The sequence below is a fragment of the Electrophorus electricus genome, chromosome 1 (assembly GCF_041902795.1).
Source record: "Electrophorus electricus isolate QZ-2024a chromosome 1, ASM4190279v1, whole genome shotgun sequence".
Lineage (NCBI taxonomy): Eukaryota > Metazoa > Chordata > Actinopteri > Gymnotiformes > Gymnotidae > Electrophorus > Electrophorus electricus.
In genome coordinates, this window is record NC_137497.1 from 12,061,973 (window position 1) to 12,084,416 (window position 22,444).

The 22,444-nt window shown below is 39.6% G+C and overlaps 1 protein-coding gene across 1 annotated transcript; it reads left to right on the plus strand.

The window, feature by feature from the left end:
- The first annotated feature begins 442 nt into the window (after positions 1-442).
- LOC145651861 (ribonuclease inhibitor-like) lies at positions 443-21,663 on the plus strand. Its single transcript, XM_081700425.1, has 6 exons — positions 443-662; positions 3,659-3,803; positions 7,993-8,163; positions 12,524-12,694; positions 16,958-17,128; positions 21,489-21,663. The coding sequence occupies exons 1-6, from the start codon at positions 443-445 to the stop codon at positions 21,661-21,663; spliced, it is 1,053 nt and encodes a 350-aa protein (XP_081556551.1).
- Positions 21,664-22,444: the final 781 nt, after the last annotated feature.

Below are 22,444 nucleotides of genomic sequence, written 5' to 3' on the forward strand. Positions count from 1 at the left end.
TTTATGCCTTGAATGTTCCATAGAAAGACAGTTAATGGTTTCATTATTTAAATGAAGTATGAAAGGAAAAACACAAATACAAACAGATTCAAAATGAGATAAACCTGTAAAAATGAAGGATTATGTTGTTATTATATGTACAAATATGTACAATTCATGTATATAAACATACATATTAAGATGGTGTAATGACTAACCTATAAACAGCGATGTTTATTTATTTGTCTATTTATTTATTAAATCCTTTATCTATTTATTTATTTGTTGATTAATGAATTGTGAATTAGCTCAGCAGTCTGTTGCATATGAGTTTGAGCATCTGTGTGATCTCTCCATCTCTGTAGTGTTTGTGGAGGGTGGAGTTTGTACTACAGAGGCGTAGGTCTGCTGTTTGGGCTGTGTTTTGGGGGTGGGTGTTGATGGCAGGTGTACTTTACTGTGGATGGCTTGCTGGGCAGCTGGCAGAGATGCTCACAGTGTCCTTGTGCAGGTGGATGTGGTCATGAAGGCTGTGGATGCTGAGGTTGGAGTGGTGTGCCAGGTGCACATTAGCCAACAGTGCACATCCACAAGAGATCTCTGCATTTATCCTGTGGATTGTAGCTGGATGGAAGTCTCTACTGGGCAGGATGGTAGAGATGGTGATTTTGGAGGAGGGGAAGGTCTCTGTGGAGTTCTGTGCTACTCTTCTTACACACTCTGCTACACTCTTGCTTTGCCCTCAAGTCATTCTGGATAATGAGGTGGCTTGGATTACCTGAGATGGCATGTATAAGAAGCTGGAGGGCATTGCTGGTTCGGGAACACCAAACTTTTGCAACTTTAGATCCTGGGAAAAGCTGTTCCTCGTTTAAGAATTTTCCATTCAAATCAATTAAAATGACTATACCTGCATCTGGAGGAATATTTGTATTAGGTTTTTTTTATCTGACTGAGTGTGGATGGACCAGATGGTGCTCAGTGTGGCAGTCTGTGGTTCAGAGTTGATTTAGTGTTGCTCTGCAGAATCAGAGGTCTGCTGGTTGGCTTTTAGTGTCTGTTGCTCCTCCTTCAGGGTGATCATGCTACTGTCCCTGAGCTGTAGTTCCTCTCTTTTAGTCTCTGTAGCTCCTCCTTCAGGGTGATCATGGTATTGTCCCTGAGCTGTACTTTCTCTCTGACTGCACTGAGCTCCCTCCTGAGAGCCTCTCTGTCCTTCTGGAGCTCCAACACTTTTCCTCTTAGTTCCAGCAGTGAGTTTTTAACAGGTCCAGCTGAGCTTTGAGATGCTGGGAGGGTTCACTGGATGGTGGGTTGGACAAAAGAAGATGTTTGAATTCTATTGTCTCAACTTCCTGGAGAGAAAGACTTTCTCTTTGCTGGAATACCATGATCTCCATGTGTCTGTGTTGTGCTGGTCTGGCCTGTATTGTGCTGTTTTAACCTGTGTTGTGCTGGTTTATCCTGTGTTGTGCTGGTTTATCCTGTGTTGTGTTGGTTTATCCTGTGTTGTGCTGGTCTGGCCTGTGGTGTGCTGGTCTGTGAGGTGTTTTCCCGTCCCTCCCCTGAACCCTGGGCTACGTGGCTACTAGTCTCCTCCTCCTCAGTTACTCTCTCAGTCTCTGCTGCTGCTCTGATAAAGGTAAAGTTTTCATGAACCGAACAGAGTCCTCACTGCCTTAAAACATGATGGTGCCGTTGTGATATAAATGTTCACAGTTAGGATGGTGTTATCCTCATCTTCATCTTCAATAACTATCTGTCTTCCATTACATATGCCCCTTTTTATGTGTGGCTTGTTATGGCACAGACAGCTCTGTGCCAGGCTTCACTGTATTCTGTATATAACACCCGACTGGTGATGGTGGTTTTGTTCACTGTATTCTGTATATAACAGGAGACTGGTGATGGTGGTTTGGTTCACTGTATTCTGTATATAACAGCAGACTGGTGATGATGGTTTGGTTCACTGTATTCTGTATATAACAGCAGACTGGTGATGATGGTTTGGTTCACTGTATTCTGTATATAACAGGAGACTGGTGATGATGGTTTGGTTCACTGTATTCTGTATATAACAGGAGACTGGTGATGATGGTTTGGTTCACTGTATTCTTTATATAACAGGAGACTGGTGATGATGGTTTTGTTCACTGTATTCTGTATATAACAGGAGACTGGTGATGGTGGTTTTGTTCACTGTATTCTGTATATAACAGGACACTGGTGATGGTGGTTTGGTTCACCGTATTAGTTACTAGCTACAATAGCAAAGGAGCTACTTTTTGGATGAAACAAGTATTAAAATGTGGGGTTTATGTTCTTACCTTGATATTCCCTGAAAGAAGGCTTGAATGTAAATTATCCTTTTATGTTTCATGTAATTTTCCCTGATTTCCCTGAGAGAGTGAGAGAGAGAGAGACAAAGAGAAACTGTTATCGGTGTATGTGTGAATTAGAGAGATAGAAGTATTGTGTGTGTGTGTGTGTGTGTGTGTGTGTGTGTGTGTGTGTGTGTGTGTGTGTGTGTGTCAAATAGAGAGAGAGAGAACTATTATTTATGTGTTTGCGTGAAAAAGAGAAAGACAGAACTATTATCGGTGTGTGTGTGTGTGTGTGTGTGAGAGAGAGAGCGAGAGAGAAAGACAGATCTATTATTTGTGTGTGTCTGTTTGTGTGTGTGTAAGAGAGAGAGACAAAGATCTATTTTGTGTGTGTGAGAGAGAAAAACAGAAGTATTGTGTGTGTGTGTGTGCGTGTGTGTGTGTGTGTGTGTGTGTGTGTGTGTGTGTGTGTGTGTGAAAGAGAGCGTGGAAGAGATAGAGCAGCCTGATGGACTGACTGAATGACTGGGGTCTGCCTCACACACACCTAATTGACTTATGGTGTCTACCTCACACACACCTGACTGACTTATGGTGTCTACCTCAAACATACACCTGACTGACTGATGGGGTCCCTCACTCAGCTATTAAGCCTCCAGGATTCTCGATGCACCACACAGACAGAACTCAGGACCTCACTGGGAAAAGCAAAGGCAGAGGAGAATGTTTCATGATCAGTGACTCAATGTGTGAGCACAGGAATGTAAACACTACTTAAAGATTCTGCTCTCTGCATTCTGTCCATTCCTCCATAATCACTACTGCAGTGTTTATTCCTTCATAATCACTACTGCAATGTTTCGTCCTCCATAATCACTACTGCAGTGTTTATTCCTCCATAATCACTACTCTGCCTGTCTTCCAACAATATTTTCTGTTTGTATATTAGTGTATTTGTATTTGTGAAACATTGAATAACATCTATGTTGCTTTGTTTCCTGTTATGGTGTTAGGGGTGGGATATTTTGATATTTGGACTCTGATTATGGTAACTGCCATTCACTGACTTATGAACAAACCATCCATTATTTGGTCACCTGTCTTAAGCTGCTAATGAATGTTATTTGTCATGTCTTTGTCCATTTTGTCTTTGATGAAGACACAGTAATGTTGAAATGTTGCTGTGTTTGTAAAATTAAAAATCTGAAAATGTATCAGTGTGTTCCAGACCTTTCAAGCTCTTCTTTACATTTTTATTAGCAGTTCAGATCTTTTAATTCATCATCCTCTGACTGAACTACATTATTTACTGTATTTACTCTTTTACAGACTATCTGGCTGTGGTCTCAATGAAGAGTCTTGCAAATCTCTCACATCAGTTCTACAAATAGAAAACTCACTGAGAGACCTGGAGATGAATAATAATGACCTGCAGAATTCAGGAGTGGAGCAGCTCTGTGCTGGACTGAAGAGTTCACACTGTAAACTGGAGATTCTCAGGTGAGGTTCTGTGACTATTTTTAAATGTAAATGAAGAGCCATTTTAAAAAGGTCAGTGTCAACTCCATTATAATACAGTATTAAACAAACATTGCCAGGCAAGGCAATGCAAGGAAATTTACACTTATTATAAAGTTCTCTTTGTTAAATATTTCTAAATATAGTTTTCTGTTGAAACCTTGGTGCATGTCATTAAATGACCACACTGTGGAGACAAAGAGTTACATCTGTGATGCATGAGCAGATTTTCAAGACTATAAGAGAAATATAACATTGTAAAGAGAAGACACAGATGAGTCCTTGTCCACATGTACAGGTGTATTTATTACAATGCTGCTTCAACTAGGCACTTTGGTATTTTGTCCACAAGCTGCATCTTTGGTCACCTGAGCACATAAATTTTGCAAAATGTCTTACAGGATGAATATATTCAGAAACTCCAACAACAGTGTTGTAAAATGAAGTGTTCTAATGTAAGATTTTCACTGAGTGATTTTATCTAGTTTATGTATGGAAACAATGTAAACATCAGTCATTCTAATCTCTCTGCAAATACAAGCCCTAAAAGTCTTAATAAGAAACATTTAAAACAGAACAAGTTGAGGTTCTGGGCACATTGCAGGACACTTTTACAAGCAAACATGATTCCCCTGTGTTTTTGGGTGGGAGACCCTGCTCTCATTATGATTTACACCGTGTGTTCAAGACATGTTGAGATGAGCTGAACTGACAGCCGTGCTGGAGGAAAGAACGCAACAAGTTAATATTCATTCAATAGACCTGAAAGGTTTATTGGTTATTCCTTAAGATAAACCTGTGATCTCTCTCCACGGGTGTTTTTATGAAACATGTTCCTGACTAATATTAGTAACCTTAAGCTTGCCAAGTTACAGTATAATGTTGGTTACTACACCTAGACACCTCACGCTAACGTCATATTAGCTTGACTTAGGAGTGAATGTTGGCTGCTAATTTTTTCATCAAGCCAGAGACATCAAACAAAAATAGAACAGTGATGGTAGAAGATATCGAGTCAGCAGAGAGAGAAACTGAGCAGACAACTGACAGTAAACTCAGGACATCTGAACACAGTAGTGAGGAACAATGTTCAGCACTGGACGAGTGAACCTGTGGACTTAATTACAAGAGAGAAAGAAAGAGACAAACAAGACACAGTAATCAGTAATCAGGAGATTAGGGGGAGAGAAGGAGTGAAGTGTGTGTGTGTGTGTGTGTGTGTGTGTGTGTGTGTGTGTGTGTGTGTGTGTGTGTGTGTATGTGGCATGCTGGGTCCCTGATGTACTGTAACAAAGCTAATGAGGCTAATGTTAGCTTCCTTAAATCTAAGGAACTGGCTAGAATATAAAATACTCCTGCTTGTACGTTTACAGTTAGTATAGAGAGACAGAAAACAAGCAGGATGAAGAGAAAGAGTAATGCTATTGCCATGGCAACCTTCTTTATTAAGAAGGCAGCAGGAGAGAGAAAAGACAGAAGAACTTGATGGTGAAAGTGTCCAGGAGGAGGACATGGAAGAGAGTGGACACAGCAGACAGAGACAGAGGAGCCAGCTGTGTCCACTCTCACTGTAGCCCCACAGGTCTGCTGTAGTGTCAGCTGTGTCCACTCTCACTGTAGCCCCACAGGTCTGCTGTAGTGTCAGCTGTGTCCACTCTCACTGTAGCCCCACAGGTCTGCTGTAGTGTCAGCTGTGTCCACTCTCACTGTAGCTCCACAGCTCTGCTGTAGTGTCAGCTGTGTCCACTCTCACTGTAGCCCCACAGCTTTGCTGTAATGTCAGCTGTGTCCACTCTCACTGTAGCCCCACAGGTCTGCTGTAGTGTCAGCTGTGTCCACTCTCACTGTAGCCCCACAGCTCTGCTGACTTGTTTAGTTGTTTTTTTGTGTTAATGTAAATGGTTGATTTTAGTGAATAAATTAGTTGTGTGAAGTAGCGATATTGTGTGTCAGACCTTTCTGCACCCATAATTCATCATTTGATACTACATAATTCAGATACACTGAGAATTATAACCACACATAGAATTATTATCACATGTAGAATTATAACCAAATGTAGCAATATAACTACATGTAGAAATATAATCACACATATAATTATAAACACAAGTAGAATTTTTGGAATCTTGAAATACAACCTTTTTCGAGGGGATGAATCAAAGAACTGAAGATACTTGTAAGTGATATAAAATATTAAGTGCTGGACAGAAATGAAACCTTTCTCAGGTAATAATATTTATGTTTATGTAACCCACACCCTTGATTTATTGGTGAAGATTTATTCATATTGTAATCTGATGGGTTAATTAATGACACCCTGACTGACCTCATGTGAATATCATAATCTGATAAGGAATTAAACAGTTTGTAGTTTATTATACACTATAATAGTGGTTTTACCACTGTATTAACTTGTGTACCCTGAAATTCCTCTGTGCTGTAAGGCCATTTTAGTGTGTCACCACAAGAGAGAGACAGACAGATATATTATTTGTGTGTGTGAAAGAGACAGAACTATTATCTGTGTGTTTGTGTGTGTGTGTGTGTGTGTGTGTGTGTGTGTGTGTGTGTGTGTGTGTGTGTGTGTGTGTGTGTGTGTGTGTGAGAGAGAGAGAGAGAGAAACAGAAACAGAGAGAGAGGCAGAACAATTATCTGTGTGTGTGAAACAGAGAGAGAGAGACAGATCTATTATTTGTGTGTGTGTGAGAGACAGAACTGACTGACTGATGGGGTCTGCCTCACACACACCTGACTGACTGATGGGGTCTGCCTCACACACACCTGACTGACTGTTGTGGTCTGCCTCACACACACATGACTGACTGATGGGGTGTGCCTCACACACACCTGACTGACTGATGGGTTCCCTGACTCAGCTATTAAGCCTCCAGGATTCTCGGTGCACCACACAGACAGAACTCAGGACCTCACTGGGAAAAGCAAAGGCAGAGGAGAATGTTTCATGATCAGTGACTCATAGTGTGAGCACAGGAATGTAAACACTAGTAAAAGATTCTACTCTCTGCATTCTGTCCATTCCTCCATAATCACTACTGCAGTGTTCATCCCACCATCATTACTACTGCAGTGTTCATACACTAATATTCACTACTGCAATGTTCATTCCTCCATAATCACTACTGCAGTGTTCATCCAACCATCATTACTACTGCAGTGTTCATAGAATAATATTCACTACTGCAATGTTCATTCCTCCATAATCAATACTGCAGTGTTCATCATTCCATAGTCACTACTGCGGTGTTTATTTCTTAAATACTACAGTGATTATTCCACCATAATCAATGCTGTGGTGTTTATTCCTCCATAATCACTACTGCAATGTTCATTCCTCCAATAATCACCATTGCAGTGTTTATTCCTCCATAATAAATACTACAGTGATTTATTCCTCTAAAATCACTACTGTGGTGTTCATGCCAACATAATCAATACTGCAGTGTTCATTATTCCATAAACACTACTGCAGTGTTTATTTCTCCATGATAAACACTACAGTGATTATTCCACCATAATCAATACTGTGGTGTTTATTCCTCCATAATAAATACTACAGTGATTTATTCCTCTAAAATCACTACTGCAATGTTCATTCCAACATAATCACTACTGCAGTGTTTATTCCTCCATAATCAATACTGCAGTGTTTATTCCTCCATAATCATTACTGCAGTGTTTATTCCTCCATAATCAATACTGCAGTGTATATTCCCCCATAATCACTACTCTGCATGTCTTCCAACAATATTTTCTGTTTGTATATTAGTGTGTTTGTATTTGTGAAACATTGAATGAGATCTATGTTGTTCTGTTTCCTGTTATGGTGTTAGGGGTGGGATATTTTGATATTTGGACTCTGATTATGGTAACTGCCATTCACTGATTTATGAACCAACCATCCATTATTTGTTCACCTGTCTTAGGTTGCTAATGAATGTTATTTGTCATGTCTTTGTCCATTTTGTCTTTGATGAAGACACAGTAGTGTTGAAATGTTACTGTGTTTGTAAAATTAAAAGGCTGAAAATGTATCAGTGTGTTCCAGACCTTTCAAGCTCTTCTTTAAATTTTTGTTAGCAGTTCAGATCTTTTAATTCATCATCTTCTGACTGAACTACATTATTTACTGTATTTACTCTTTTACAGACTATCTGGCTGTGGTCTCATGGAAGAGTCTTGCAAATCTCTCACATCAGTTCTACAAACAGAAAATTCACTGAGAAAGCTGGAGATGAATAATAATGACCTGCAGAATTCAGGAGTGGAGCAGCTCTGTGCTGGACTGAAGAGTTCACACTGTAAACTGGAGATTCTCAGGTGAGGTTCTGTGACTATTTTTAAATGTAAATGAAGAGCCATTTTAAAAAGGTCAGTGTCAACTCCATTATAATACAGTATTAAACAAACATTGCCAGGCAAGGCAATGCAAGGAAATTTACACTTATTATAAAGTTCTCTTTGTTAAATATTTCTAAATATAGTTTTCTGTTGAAACCTTGGTGCATGTCATTAAATGACCACACTGTGGAGACAAAGAGTTACATCTGTGATGCATGAGCAGATTTTCAAGACTATAAGAGAAATATAACATTGTAAAGAGAAGACACAGATGAGTCCTTGTCCACATGTACAGGTGTATTTATTACAATGCTGCTTCAACTAGGCACTTTGGTATTTTGTCCACAAGCTGCATCTTTGGTCACCTGAGCACATAAATTTTGCAAAATGTCTTACAGGATGCATATATTCAGAAACTCCAACAACAGTGTTGTAAAATGAAGTGTTCTAATGTAAGATTTTCACTGAGTGATTTTATCTAGTTTATGTATGGAAACACTGTAAACATCAGTCATTCTAATCTCTCTGCAAATACAAGCCCTAAAAGTCTTAATAAGAAACATTTAAAACAGAACAAGTTGAGGTTCTGGGCACATTGCAGGACACTTTTACAAGCAAACATGATTCCCTTGTGTTTTTGGGTGGGAGACCCTGCTCTCATTATGATTTACACCGTGTGTTCAAGACATGTTGAGATGAGCTGAACTGACAGCCGTGCTGGAGGAAAGAACGCAACAAGTTAATATTCATTCAATAGACCTGAAAGGTTTATTGGTTATTCCTTAAGATAAACCTGTGATCTCTCTCCACGGGTGTTTTTATGAAACATGTTCCTGACTAATATTAGTAACCTTAAGCTTGCCAAGTTACAGTATAATGTTGGTTACTACACCTAGACACCTCACGCTAACGTCATATTAGCTTGACTTAGGAGTGAATGTTGGCTGCTAATTTTTTCATCAAGCCAGAGACATCAAACAAAAATAGAACAGTGATGGTAGAAGATATCGAGTCAGCAGAGAGAGAAACTGAGCAGACAACTGACAGTAAACTCAGGACATCTGAACACAGTAGTGAGGAACAATGTTCAGCACTGGACGAGTGAACCTGTGGACTTAATTACAAGAGAGAAAGAAAGAGTCAAACAAGACACAGTAATCAGGAGATTAGGGGGAGAGAAGGAGTGAAGTGTGTGTGTGTGTGTGTGTGTGTGTGTGTGTGTGTGTGTGTGTGTGTGTGTGTGTGTGTGTGTGTGTGTGGCATGCTGGGTCCCTGGTGTACTGTAACAAAGCTAATGAGGCTAATGTTAGCTTCCTTAAATCTAAGGAACTGGCTAGAATATAAAATACTCCTGCTTGTACGTTTACAGTTAGTATAGAGAGACAGAAAACAAGCAGGATGAAGAGAAAGAGTAAGGCTATTGCCATGGCAACCTTCTTTAGTAAGAAGACAGCAGGAGAGAGAAAAGACAGAAGAACTTGATGGTGAAAGTGTCCAGGAGGAGGACATGGAAGAGAGTGAACACAGCAGACAGAGACAGAGGAGCCAGCTGTGTCCACTCTCACTGTAGCCCCACAGGTCTGCTGTAGTGTCAGCTGTGTCCACTCTCACTGTAGCCCCACAGGTCTGCTGTAGTGTCAGCTGTGTCCACTCTCACTGTAGCCCCACAGGTCTGCTGTAGTGTCAGCTGTGTCCACTCTCACTGTAGCTCCACAGCTCTGCTGTAGTGTCAGCTGTGTTCACTCTCACTGTAGCCCCACAGCTTTGCTGTAGTGTCAGCTGTGTCCACTCTCACTGTAGCCCCACAGGTCTGCTGTAGTGTCAGCTGTGTCCACTCTCACTGTAGCTCCACAGCTCTGCTGTAGTGTCAGCTGTGTCCACTCTCACTGTAGCCCCACAGCTTTGCTGTAGTGTCAGCTGTGTCCACTCTCACTGTAGCCCCACAGGTCTGCTGTAGTGTCAGCTGTGTCCACTCTCACTGTAGCCCCACAGGTCTGCTGTAGTGTCAGCTGTGTCCACTCTCACTGTAGCCCCACAGCTCTGCTGACTTGTGTAGTTGTTTTTTTGTGTTAATGTAAATGATTGATTTTAGTGAATAAATTAGTTGTGTGAAGTAGCGATATTGTGTGTCAGACCTTTCTGCACCCATAATTCATCATTTGATACTACATAATTCAGATACACTGAGAATTATAACCACACATAGAATTATTATCACATGTAGAATTATAACCAAATGTAGCAATATAACTACATGTAGAAATATAATCACACATATAATTATAAACACAAGTAGAATTTTTGGAATCTTGAAATACAACCTTTTTCGAGGGGATGAATCAAAGAACTGAAGATACTTGTAAGTGATATAAAATATTAAGTGCTGGACAGAAATGAAACCTTTCTCAGGTAATAATATTTATGTTTATGTAACCCACACCCTTGATTTATTGGTGAAGATTTATTCATATTGTAATCTGATGGGTTAATTAATGACACCCTGACTGACCTCATGTGAATATCATAATCTGATAAGGAATTAAACAGTTTGTAGTTTATTATACACTATAATAGTGGTTTTACCACTGTATTAACTTGTGTACCCTGAAATTCCTCTGTGCTGTAAGGCCATTTTAGTGTGTCACCACAAGAGAGAGACAGACAGATATATTATTTGTGTGTGTGAAAGAGACAGAACTATTATCTGTGTGTTTGTGTGTGTGTGTGTGTGTGTGTGTGTGTGTGTGTGTGTGTGTGTGTGTGTGTGTGTGTGTGTGAGAGAGAGAGAGAGAAACAGAAACAGAGAGAGAGGCAGAACAATTATCTGTGTGTGTGAAACAGAGAGAGAGAGACAGATCTATTATTTGTGTGTGTGTGAGAGACAGAACTGACTGACTGATGGGGTCTGCCTCACACACACCTGACTGACTGATGGGGTCTGCCTCACACACACCTGACTGACTGTTGTGGTCTGCCTCACACACACATGACTGACTGATGGGGTGTGCCTCACACACACCTGACTGACTGATGGGTTCCCTGACTCAGCTCTTAAGCCTCCAGGATTCTCGGTGCACCACACAGACAGAACTCAGGACCTCACTGGGAAAAGCAAAGGCAGAGGAGAATGTTTCATGATCAGTGACTCATAGTGTGAGCACAGGAATGTAAACACTAGTAAAAGATTCTACTCTCTGCATTCTGTCCATTCCTCCATAATCACTACTGCAGTGTTCATCCCACCATCATTACTACTGCAGTGTTCATACACTAATATTCACTACTGCAATGTTCATTCCTCCATAATCACTACTGCAGTGTTCATCCAACCATCATTACTACTGCAGTGTTCATAGAATAATATTCACTACTGCAATGTTCATTCCTCCATAATCAATACTGCAGTGTTCATCATTCCATAGTCACTACTGCGGTGTTTATTTCTTAAATACTACAGTGATTATTCCACCATAATCAATGCTGTGGTGTTTATTCCTCCATAATCACTACTGCAATGTTCATTCCTCCAATAATCACCATTGCAGTGTTTATTCCTCCATAATAAATACTACAGTGATTTATTCCTCTAAAATCACTACTGTGGTGTTCATGCCAACATAATCAATACTGCAGTGTTCATTATTCCATAAACACTACTGCAGTGTTTATTTCTCCATGATAAACACTACAGTGATTATTCCACCATAATCAATACTGTGGTGTTTATTCCTCCATAATAAATACTACAGTGATTTATTCCTCTAAAATCACTACTGCAATGTTCATTCCAACATAATCACTACTGCAGTGTTTATTCCTCCATAATCAATACTGCAGTGTTTATTCCTCCATAATCATTACTGCAGTGTTTATTCCTCCATAATCAATACTGCAGTGTATATTCCCCCATAATCACTACTCTGCATGTCTTCCAACAATATTTTCTGTTTGTATATTAGTGTGTTTGTATTTGTGAAACATTGAATGAGATCTATGTTGTTCTGTTTCCTGTTATGGTGTTAGGGGTGGGATATTTTGATATTTGGACTCTGATTATGGTAACTGCCATTCACTGATTTATGAACCAACCATCCATTATTTGTTCACCTGTCTTAGGTTGCTAATGAATGTTATTTGTCATGTCTTTGTCCATTTTGTCTTTGATGAAGACACAGTAGTGTTGAAATGTTACTGTGTTTGTAAAATTAAAAGGCTGAAAATGTATCAGTGTGTTCCAGACCTTTCAAGCTCTTCTTTAAATTTTTGTTAGCAGTTCAGATCTTTTAATTCATCATCTTCTGACTGAACTACATTATTTACTGTATTTACTCTTTTACAGACTATCTGGCTGTGGTCTCATGGAAGAGTCTTGCAAATCTCTCACATCAGTTCTACAAACAGAAAATTCACTGAGAAAGCTGGAGATGAATAATAATGACCTGCAGAATTCAGGAGTGGAGCAGCTCTGTGCTGGACTGAAGAGTTCACACTGTAAACTGGAGATTCTCAGGTGAGGTTCTGTGACTATTTTTAAATGTAAATGAAGAGCCATTTTAAAAAGGTCAGTGTCAACTCCATTATAATACAGTATTAAACAAACATTGCCAGGCAAGGCAATGCAAGGAAATTTACACTTATTATAAAGTTCTCTTTGTTAAATATTTCTAAATATAGTTTTCTGTTGAAACCTTGGTGCATGTCATTAAATGACCACACTGTGGAGACAAAGAGTTACATCTGTGATGCATGAGCAGATTTTCAAGACTATAAGAGAAATATAACATTGTAAAGAGAAGACACAGATGAGTCCTTGTCCACATGTACAGGTGTATTTATTACAATGCTGCTTCAACTAGGCACTTTGGTATTTTGTCCACAAGCTGCATCTTTGGTCACCTGAGCACATAAATTTTGCAAAATGTCTTACAGGATGAATATATTCAGAAACTCCAACAACAGTGTTGTAAAATGAAGTGTTCTAATGTAAGATTTTCACTGAGTGATTTTATCTAGTTTATGTATGGAAACACTGTAAACATCAGTCATTCTAATCTCTCTGCAAATACAAGCCCTAAAAGTCTTAATAAGAAACATTTAAAACAGAACAAGTTGAGGTTCTGGGCACATTGCAGGACACTTTTACAAGCAAACATGATTCCCCTGTGTTTTTGGGTGGGAGACCCTGCTCTCATTATGATTTACACCGTGTGTTCAAGACATGTTGAGATGAGCTGAACTGACAGCCGTGCTGGAGGAAAGAACGCAACAAGTTAATATTCATTCAATAGACCTGAAAGGTTTATTGGTTATTCCTTAAGATAAACCTGTGATCTCTCTCCACGGGTGTTTTTATGAAACATGTTCCTGACTAATATTAGTAACCTTAAGCTTGCCAAGTTACAGTATAATGTTGGTTACTACACCTAGACACCTCACGCTAATGTCATATTAGCTTGACTTAGGAGTGAATGTTGGCTGCTAATTTTTTCATCAAGCCAGAGACATCAAACAAAAATAGAACAGTGATGGTAGAAGATATCGAGTCAGCAGAGAGAGAAACTGAGCAGACAACTGACAGTAAACTCAGGACATCTGAACACAGTAGTGAGGAACAATGTTCAGCACTGGACGAGTGAACCTGTGGACTTAATTACAAGAGAGAAAGAAAGAGTCAAACAAGACACAGTAATCAGGAGATTAGGGGGAGAGAAGGAGTGAAGTGTGTGTGTGTGTGTGTGTGTGTGTGTGTGTGTGTGTGTGTGTGTGTGTGTGTGTGTGTGGCATGCTGGGTCCCTGGTGTACTGTAACAAAGCTAATGAGGCTAATGTTAGCTTCCTTAAATCTAAGGAACTGGCTAGAATATAAAATACTCCTGCTTGTACGTTTACAGTTAGTATAGAGAGACAGAAAACAAGCAGGATGAAGAGAAAGAGTAAGGCTATTGCCATGGCAACCTTCTTTAGTAAGAAGACAGCAGGAGAGAGAAAAGACAGAAGAACTTGATGGTGAAAGTGTCCAGGAGGAGGACATGGAAGAGAGTGAACACAGCAGACAGAGACAGAGGAGCCAGCTGTGTCCACTCTCACTGTAGCCCCACAGGTCTGCTGTAGTGTCAGCTGTGTCCACTCTCACTGTAGCCCCACAGGTCTGCTGTAGTGTCAGCTGTGTCCACTCTCACTGTAGCCCCACAGGTCTGCTGTAGTGTCAGCTGTGTCCACTCTCACTGTAGCTCCACAGCTCTGCTGTAGTGTCAGCTGTGTTCACTCTCACTGTAGCCCCACAGCTTTGCTGTAGTGTCAGCTGTGTCCACTCTCACTGTAGCCCCACAGGTCTGCTGTAGTGTCAGCTGTGTCCACTCTCACTGTAGCTCCACAGCTCTGCTGTAGTGTCAGCTGTGTCCACTCTCACTGTAGCCCCACAGCTTTGCTGTAGTGTCAGCTGTGTCCACTCTCACTGTAGCCCCACAGGTCTGCTGTAGTGTCAGCTGTGTCCACTCTCACTGTAGCCCCACAGGTCTGCTGTAGTGTCAGCTGTGTCCACTCTCACTGTAGCCCCACAGCTCTGCTGACTTGTTTAGTTGTTTTTTTGTGTTAATGTAAATGGTTGATTTTAGTGAATAAATTAGTTGTGTGAAGTAGCGATATTGTGTGTCAGACCTTTCTGCACCCATAATTCATCATTTGATACTACATAATTCAGATACACTGAGAATTATAACCACACATAGAATTATTATCACATGTAGAATTATAACCAAATGTAGCAATATAACTACATGTAGAAATATAATCACACATATAATTATAAACACAAGTAGAATTTTTGGAATCTTGAAATACAACCTTTTTCGAGGGGATGAATCAAAGAACTGAAGATACTTGTAAGTGATATAAAATATTAAGTGCTGGACAGAAATGAAACCTTTCTCAGGTAATAATATTTATGTTTATGTAACCCACACCCTTGATTTATTGGTGAAGATTTATTCATATTGTAATCTGATGGGTTAATTAATGACACCCTGACTAACCTCATGTGAATATCATAATCTGATAAGGAATTAAACAGTTTGTAGTTTATTATACACTATAATAGTGGTTTTACCACTGTATTAACTTGTGTACCCTGAAATTCCTCTGTGCTGTAAGGCCATTTTAGTGTGTCACCACAAGAGAGAGACAGACAGATATATTATTTGTGTGTGTGAAAGAGACAGAACTATTATCTGTGTGTTTGTGTGTGTGTGTGTGTGTGTGTGTGTGTGTGTGTGTGTGTGTGTGTGTGTGTGTGTGTGTGTGTGAGAGAGAGAGAGAAACAGAAACAGAGAGAGAGGCAGAACAATTATCTGTGTGTGTGAAACAGAGAGAGAGAGACAGATCTATTATTTGTGTGTGTGTGAGAGACAGAACTGACTGACTGATGGGGTCTGCCTCACACACACCTGACTGACTGATGGGGTCTGCCTCACACACACCTGACTGACTGTTGTGGTCTGCCTCACACACACATGACTGACTGATGGGGTGTGCCTCACACACACCTGACTGACTGATGGGTTCCCTGACTCAGCTATTAAGCCTCCAGGATTCTCGGTGCACCACACAGACAGAACTCAGGACCTCACTGGGAAAAGCAAAGGCAGAGGAGAATGTTTCATGATCAGTGACTCATAGTGTGAGCACAGGAATGTAAACACTAGTAAAAGATTCTACTCTCTGCATTCTGTCCATTCCTCCATAATCACTACTGCAGTGTTCATCCAACCATCATTACTACTGCAGTGTTCATAGAATAATATTCACTACTGCAATGTTCATTCCTCCATAATCAATACTGCAGTGTTCATCATTCCATAGTCACTACTGTGGTGTTTAATTCTTAAATACTACAGTGATTATTCCACCATAATCAATGCTGTGGTGTTTATTCCTCCATAATCACTACTGCAATGTTCATTCCTCCAATAATCACCATTGCAGTGTTTATTCCTCCATAATAAATACTACAGTGATTTATTCCTCTAAAATCACTACTGTGGTGTTCATGCCAACATAATCAATACTGCAGTGTTCATTATTCCATAAACACTACTGCAGTGTTTATTTCTCCATGATAAACACTACAGTGATTATTCCACCATAATCAATACTGTGGTGTTTATTCCTCCATAATAAATACTACAGTGATTTATTCCTCTAAAATCACTACTGCAATGTTCATTCCAACATAATCACTACTGCAGTGTTTATTCCTCCATAATCAATACTGCAGTGTTTATTCCTCCATAATCATTACTGCAGTGTTTATTCCTCCATAATCAATACTGCAGTGTATATTCCCCCATAATCACTACTCTGCATGTCTTCCAACAATATTTTCTGTTTGTATATTAGTGTGTTTGTATTTGTGAAACATTGAATGAGATCTATGTTGTTCTGTTTCCTGTTATGGTGTTAGGGGTGGGATATTTTGATATTTGGACTCTGATTATGGTAACTGCCATTCACTGATTTATGAACCAACCATCCATTATTTGTTCACCTGTCTTAGGTTGCTAATGAATGTTATTTGTCATGTCTTTGTCCATTTTGTCTTTGATGAAGACACAGTAGTGTTGAAATGTTACTGTGTTTGTAAAATTAAAAGGCTGAAAATGTATCAGTGTGTTCCAGACCTTTCAAGCTCTTCTTTAAATTTTTGTTAGCAGTTCAGATCTTTTAATTCATCATCTTCTGACTGAACTACATTATTTACTGTATTTACTCTTTTACAGACTATCTGGCTGTGGTCTCATGGAAGAGTCTTGCAAATCTCTCACATCAGTTCTACAAACAGAAAATTCACTGAGAAAGCTGGAGATGAATAATAATGACCTGCAGAATTCAGGAGTGGAGCAGCTCTGTGCTGGACTGAAGAGTTCACACTGTAAACTGGAGATTCTCAGGTGAGGTTCTGTGACTATTTTTAAATGTAAATGAAGAGCCATTTTAAAAAGGTCAGTGTCAACTCCATTATAATACAGTATTAAACAAACATTGCCAGGCAAGGCAATGCAAGGAAATTTACACTTATTATAAAGTTCTCTTTGTTAAATATTTCTAAATATAGTTTTCTGTTGAAACCTTGGTGCATGTCATTAAATGACCACACTGTGGAGACAAAGAGTTACATCTGTGATGCATGAGCAGATTTTCAAGACTATAAGAGAAATATAACATTGTAAAGAGAAGACACAGATGAGTCCTTGTCCACATGTACAGGTGTATTTATTACAATGCTGCTTCAACTAGGCACTTTGGTATTTTGTCCACAAGCTGCATCTTTGGTCAACTGAGCACATAAATTTTGCAAAATGTCTTACAGGATGAATATATTCAGAAACTCCAACAACAGTGTTGTAAAATGAAGTGTTCTAATGTAAGATTTTCACTGAGTGATTTTATCTAGTTTATGTATGGAAACACTGTAAACATCAGTCATTCTAATCTCTCTGCAAATACAAGCCCTAAAAGTCTTAATAAGAAACATTTAAAACAGAACAAGTTGAGGTTCTGGGCACATTGCAGGACACTTTTACAAGCAAACATGATTCCCCTGTGTTTTTGGGTGGGAGACCCTGCTCTCATTATGATTTACACCGTGTGTTCAAGACATGTTGAGATGAGCTGAACTGACAGCCGTGCTGGAGGAAAGAACGCAACAAGTTAATATTCATTCAATAGACCTGAAAGGTTTATTGGTTATTCCTTAAGATAAACCTGTGATCTCTCTCCACGGGTGTTTTTATGAAACATGTTCCTGACTAATATTAGTAACCTTAAGCTTGCCAAGTTACAGTATAATGTTGGTTACTACACCTAGACACCTCACGCTAACGTCATATTAGCTTGACTTAGGAGTGAATGTTGGCTGCTAATTTTTTCATCAAGCCAGAGACATCAAACAAAAATAGAACAGTGATGGTAGAAGATATCGAGTCAGCAGAGAGAGAAACTGAGCAGACAACTGACAGTAAACTCAGGACATCTGAACACAGTAGTGAGGAACAATGTTCAGCACTGGACGAGTGAACCTGTGGACTTAATTACAAGAGAGAAAGAAAGAGTCAAACAAGACACAGTAATCAGGAGATTAGGGGGAGAGAAGGAGTGAAGTGTGTGTGTGTGTGTGTGTGTGTGTGTGTGTGTGTGTGTGTGTGTGTGTGTGTGTGTGTGTGTGTGTGGCATGCTGGGTCCCTGGTGTACTGTAACAAAGCTAATGAGGCTAATGTTAGCTTCCTTAAATCTAAGGAACTGGCTAGAATATAAAATACTCCTGCTTGTACGTTTACAGTTAGTATAGAGAGACAGAAAACAAGCAGGATGAAGAGAAAGAGTAAGGCTATTGCCATGGCAACCTTCTTTAGTAAGAAGACAGCAGGAGAGAGAAAAGACAGAAGAACTTGATGGTGAAAGTGTCCAGGAGGAGGACATGGAAGAGAGTGAACACAGCAGACAGAGACAGAGGAGCCAGCTGTGTCCACTCTCACTGTAGCCCCACAGGTCTGCTGTAGTGTCAGCTGTGTCCACTCTCACTGTAGCCCCACAGGTCTGCTGTAGTGTCAGCTGTGTCCACTCTCACTGTAGCCCCACAGGTCTGCTGTAGTGTCAGCTGTGTCCACTCTCACTGTAGCTCCACAGCTCTGCTGTAGTGTCAGCTGTGTTCACTCTCACTGTAGCCCCACAGCTTTGCTGTAGTGTCAGCTGTGTCCACTCTCACTGTAGCCCCACAGGTCTGCTGTAGTGTCAGCTGTGTCCACTCTCACTGTAGCTCCACAGCTCTGCTGTAGTGTCAGCTGTGTCCACTCTCACTGTAGCCCCACAGCTTTGCTGTAGTGTCAGCTGTGTCCACTCTCACTGTAGCCCCACAGGTCTGCTGTAGTGTCAGCTGTGTCCACTCTCACTGTAGCCCCACAGGTCTGCTGTAGTGTCAGCTGTGTCCACTCTCACTGTAGCCCCACAGCTCTGCTGACTTGTTTAGTTGTTTTTTTGTGTTAATGTAAATGGTTGATTTTAGTGAATAAATTAGTTGTGTGAAGTAGCGATATTGTGTGTCAGACCTTTCTGCACCCATAATTCATCATTTGATACTACATAATTCAGATACACTGAGAATTATAACCACACATAGAATTATTATCACATGTAGAATTATAACCAAATGTAGCAATATAACTACATGTAGAAATATAATCACACATATAATTATAAACACAAGTAGAATTTTTGGAATCTTGAAATACAACCTTTTTCGAGGGGATGAATCAAAGAACTGAAGATACTTGTAAGTGATATAAAATATTAAGTGCTGGACAGAAATGAAACCTTTCTCAGGTAATAATATTTATGTTTATGTAACCCACACCCTTGATTTATTGGTGAAGATTTATTCATATTGTAATCTGATGGGTTAATTAATGACACCCTGACTGACCTCATGTGAATATCATAATCTGATAAGGAATTAAACAGTTTGTAGTTTATTATACACTATAATAGTGGTTTTACCACTGTATTAACTTGTGTACCCTGAAATTCCTCTGTGCTGTAAGGCCATTTTAGTGTGTCACCACAAGAGAGAGACAGACAGATATATTATTTGTGTGTGTGAAAGAGACAGAACTATTATCTGTGTGTTTGTGTGTGTGTGTGTGTGTGTGTGTGTGTGTGTGTGTGTGTGTGTGTGTGTGTGTGTGTGTGTGTGTGAGAGAGAGAGAGAAACAGAAACAGAGAGAGAGGCAGAACAATTATCTGTGTGTGTGAAACAGAGAGAGAGAGACAGATCTATTATTTGTGTGTGTGTGAGAGACAGAACTGACTGACTGATGGGGTCTGCCTCACACACACCTGACTGACTGATGGGGTCTGCCTCACACACACCTGACTGACTGTTGTGGTCTGCCTCACACACACATGACTGACTGATGGGGTGTGCCTCACACACACCTGACTGACTGATGGGTTCCCTGACTCAGCTATTAAGCCTCCAGGATTCTTGGTGCACCACACAGACAGAACTCAGGACCTCACTGGGAAAAGCAAAGGCAGAGGAGAATGTTTCATGATCAGTGACTCATAGTGTGAGCACAGGAATGTAAACACTAGTAAAAGATTCTGCTCTCTGCATTCTGTCCATTCCTCCATAATCACTACTGCAGTGTTCATCCCACCATCATTACTACTGCAGTGTTCATACACTAATATTCACTACTGCAATGTTCATTCCTCCATAATCACTACTGCAGTGTTCATCCAACCATCATTACTACTGCAGTGTTCATAGAATAATATTCACTACTGCAATGTTCATTCCTCCATAATCAATACTGCAGTGTTCATCATTCCATAGTCACTACTGCGGTGTTTATTTCTTAAATACTACAGTGATTATTCCACCATAATCAATGCTGTGGTGTTTATTCCTCCATAATCACTACTGCAATGTTCATTCCTCCAATAATCACCATTGCAGTGTTTATTCCTCCATAATAAATACTACAGTGATTTATTCCTCTAAAATCACTACTGTGGTGTTCATGCCAACATAATCAATACTGCAGTGTTCATTATTCCATAAACACTACTGCAGTGTTTATTTCTCCATGATAAACACTACAGTGATTATTCCACCATAATCAATACTGTGGTGTTTATTCCTCCATAATAAATACTACAGTGATTTATTCCTCTAAAATCACTACTGCAATGTTCATTCCAACATAATCACTACTGCAGTGTTTATTCCTCCATAATCACTACTGCAGTGTTTATTCCTCCATAATCAATACTGCAGTGTTTATTCCTCCATAATCAATACTGCAGTGTATATTCCCCCATAATCACTACTCTGCATGTCTTCCAACAATATTTTCTGTTTGTATATTAGTGTGTTTGTATTTGTGAAACATTGAATGAGATCTATGTTGTTCTGTTTTCTGTTATGGTGTTAGGGGTGGGATATTTTGATATTTGGACTCTGATTATGGTAACTGCCATTCACTGATTTATGAACCAACCATCCATTATTTGTTCACCTGTCTTAGGTTGCTAATGAATGTTATTTGTCATGTCTTTGTCCATTTTGTCTTTGATGAAGACACAGTAGTGTTGAAATGTTACTGTGTTTGTAAAATTAAAAGGCTGAAAATGTATCAGTGTGTTCCAGACCTTTCAAGCTCTTCTTTAAATTTTTGTTAGCAGTTCAGATCTTTTAATTCATCATCTTCTGACTGAACTACATTATTTACTGTATTTACTCTTTTACAGACTATCTGGCTGTGGTCTCATGGAAGAGTCTTGCAAATCTCTCACATCAGTTCTACAAACAGAAAATTCACTGAGAAAGCTGGAGATGAATAATAATGACCTGCAGAATTCAGGAGTGGAGCAGCTCTGTGCTGGACTGAAGAGTTCACACTGTAAACTGGAGATTCTCAGGTGAGTTTCTGTGACTATTTTTGAATGTAAATAAAGATCCATTTTAAAAAGGTCAGTGTCAACTCCCTTATAGTAAAGTATTAAACAAACATTGTCAGGCAAGGCAATGCAAATAAATTTGCACTTTTATATTATATTATAAAGTTCTCTTCTTTAAATATTTCTAAATATAATTTTCTGTTGAAACCTCACTGCATTTCATTAAATGACCACATTGTGGAGGCAAAGAGTTACATCTGTGATGCATGAACAGATATTCAAGTCTAGAAGAGAAATATAACATTGTCAAGAGGAGATACAGATGAGTCCTTGTCCACATGTACAGGTGTATTTATTAAAATGCTGCTTCAACTAGGCGCTTTGGCATTTTGTCCACAAGCTGCATCTTTGGTCACCTGAGAGCAGAAATTTTGCAAAATGTATTACAGGATGAATATATTCAGAAACTCCAACAGCTGTGTTGTAAAATGAAGTGTTCTAATGTAAGATTTTCAGTGAGTGACTATATAGTTTATGTATGGAAACACTGTAAACATCAGTCATTCTAATCTCTCTGCAAATAAAAGCCCTAAAAATCTTAATTAAAACATTTAAAGCTGAACCATTGAGTTTCTGGACACATTACAGGACACTTTTACAATCACACGATTCCCTTGGGTTTTTGGGTGGGAGACCCTGTTCTCATTATGATTTACACCGTGTGTTCAACACATGTTGAGATGAGCTGAACTGACAGCCGTGCTGGAGGAAAGAACACAAGTTAATATTCATTCAATAGACCTGAA

Bases quoted from the DNA above. Each gene is read 5' to 3' on its own strand.
- LOC145651861 (XM_081700425.1), top strand. From the start codon at position 443: ATGGCTTGCTGGGCAGCTGGCAGAGATGCTCACAGTGTCCTTGTGCAG. The intron at 3,804-7,992 runs GTGAGGTTCTGT...ACTCTTTTACAG, and splicing joins TGTAAACTGGAGATTCTCAG to ACTATCTGGCTGTGGTCTCA. The intron at 17,129-21,488 runs GTGAGGTTCTGT...ACTCTTTTACAG, and splicing joins TGTAAACTGGAGATTCTCAG to ACTATCTGGCTGTGGTCTCA.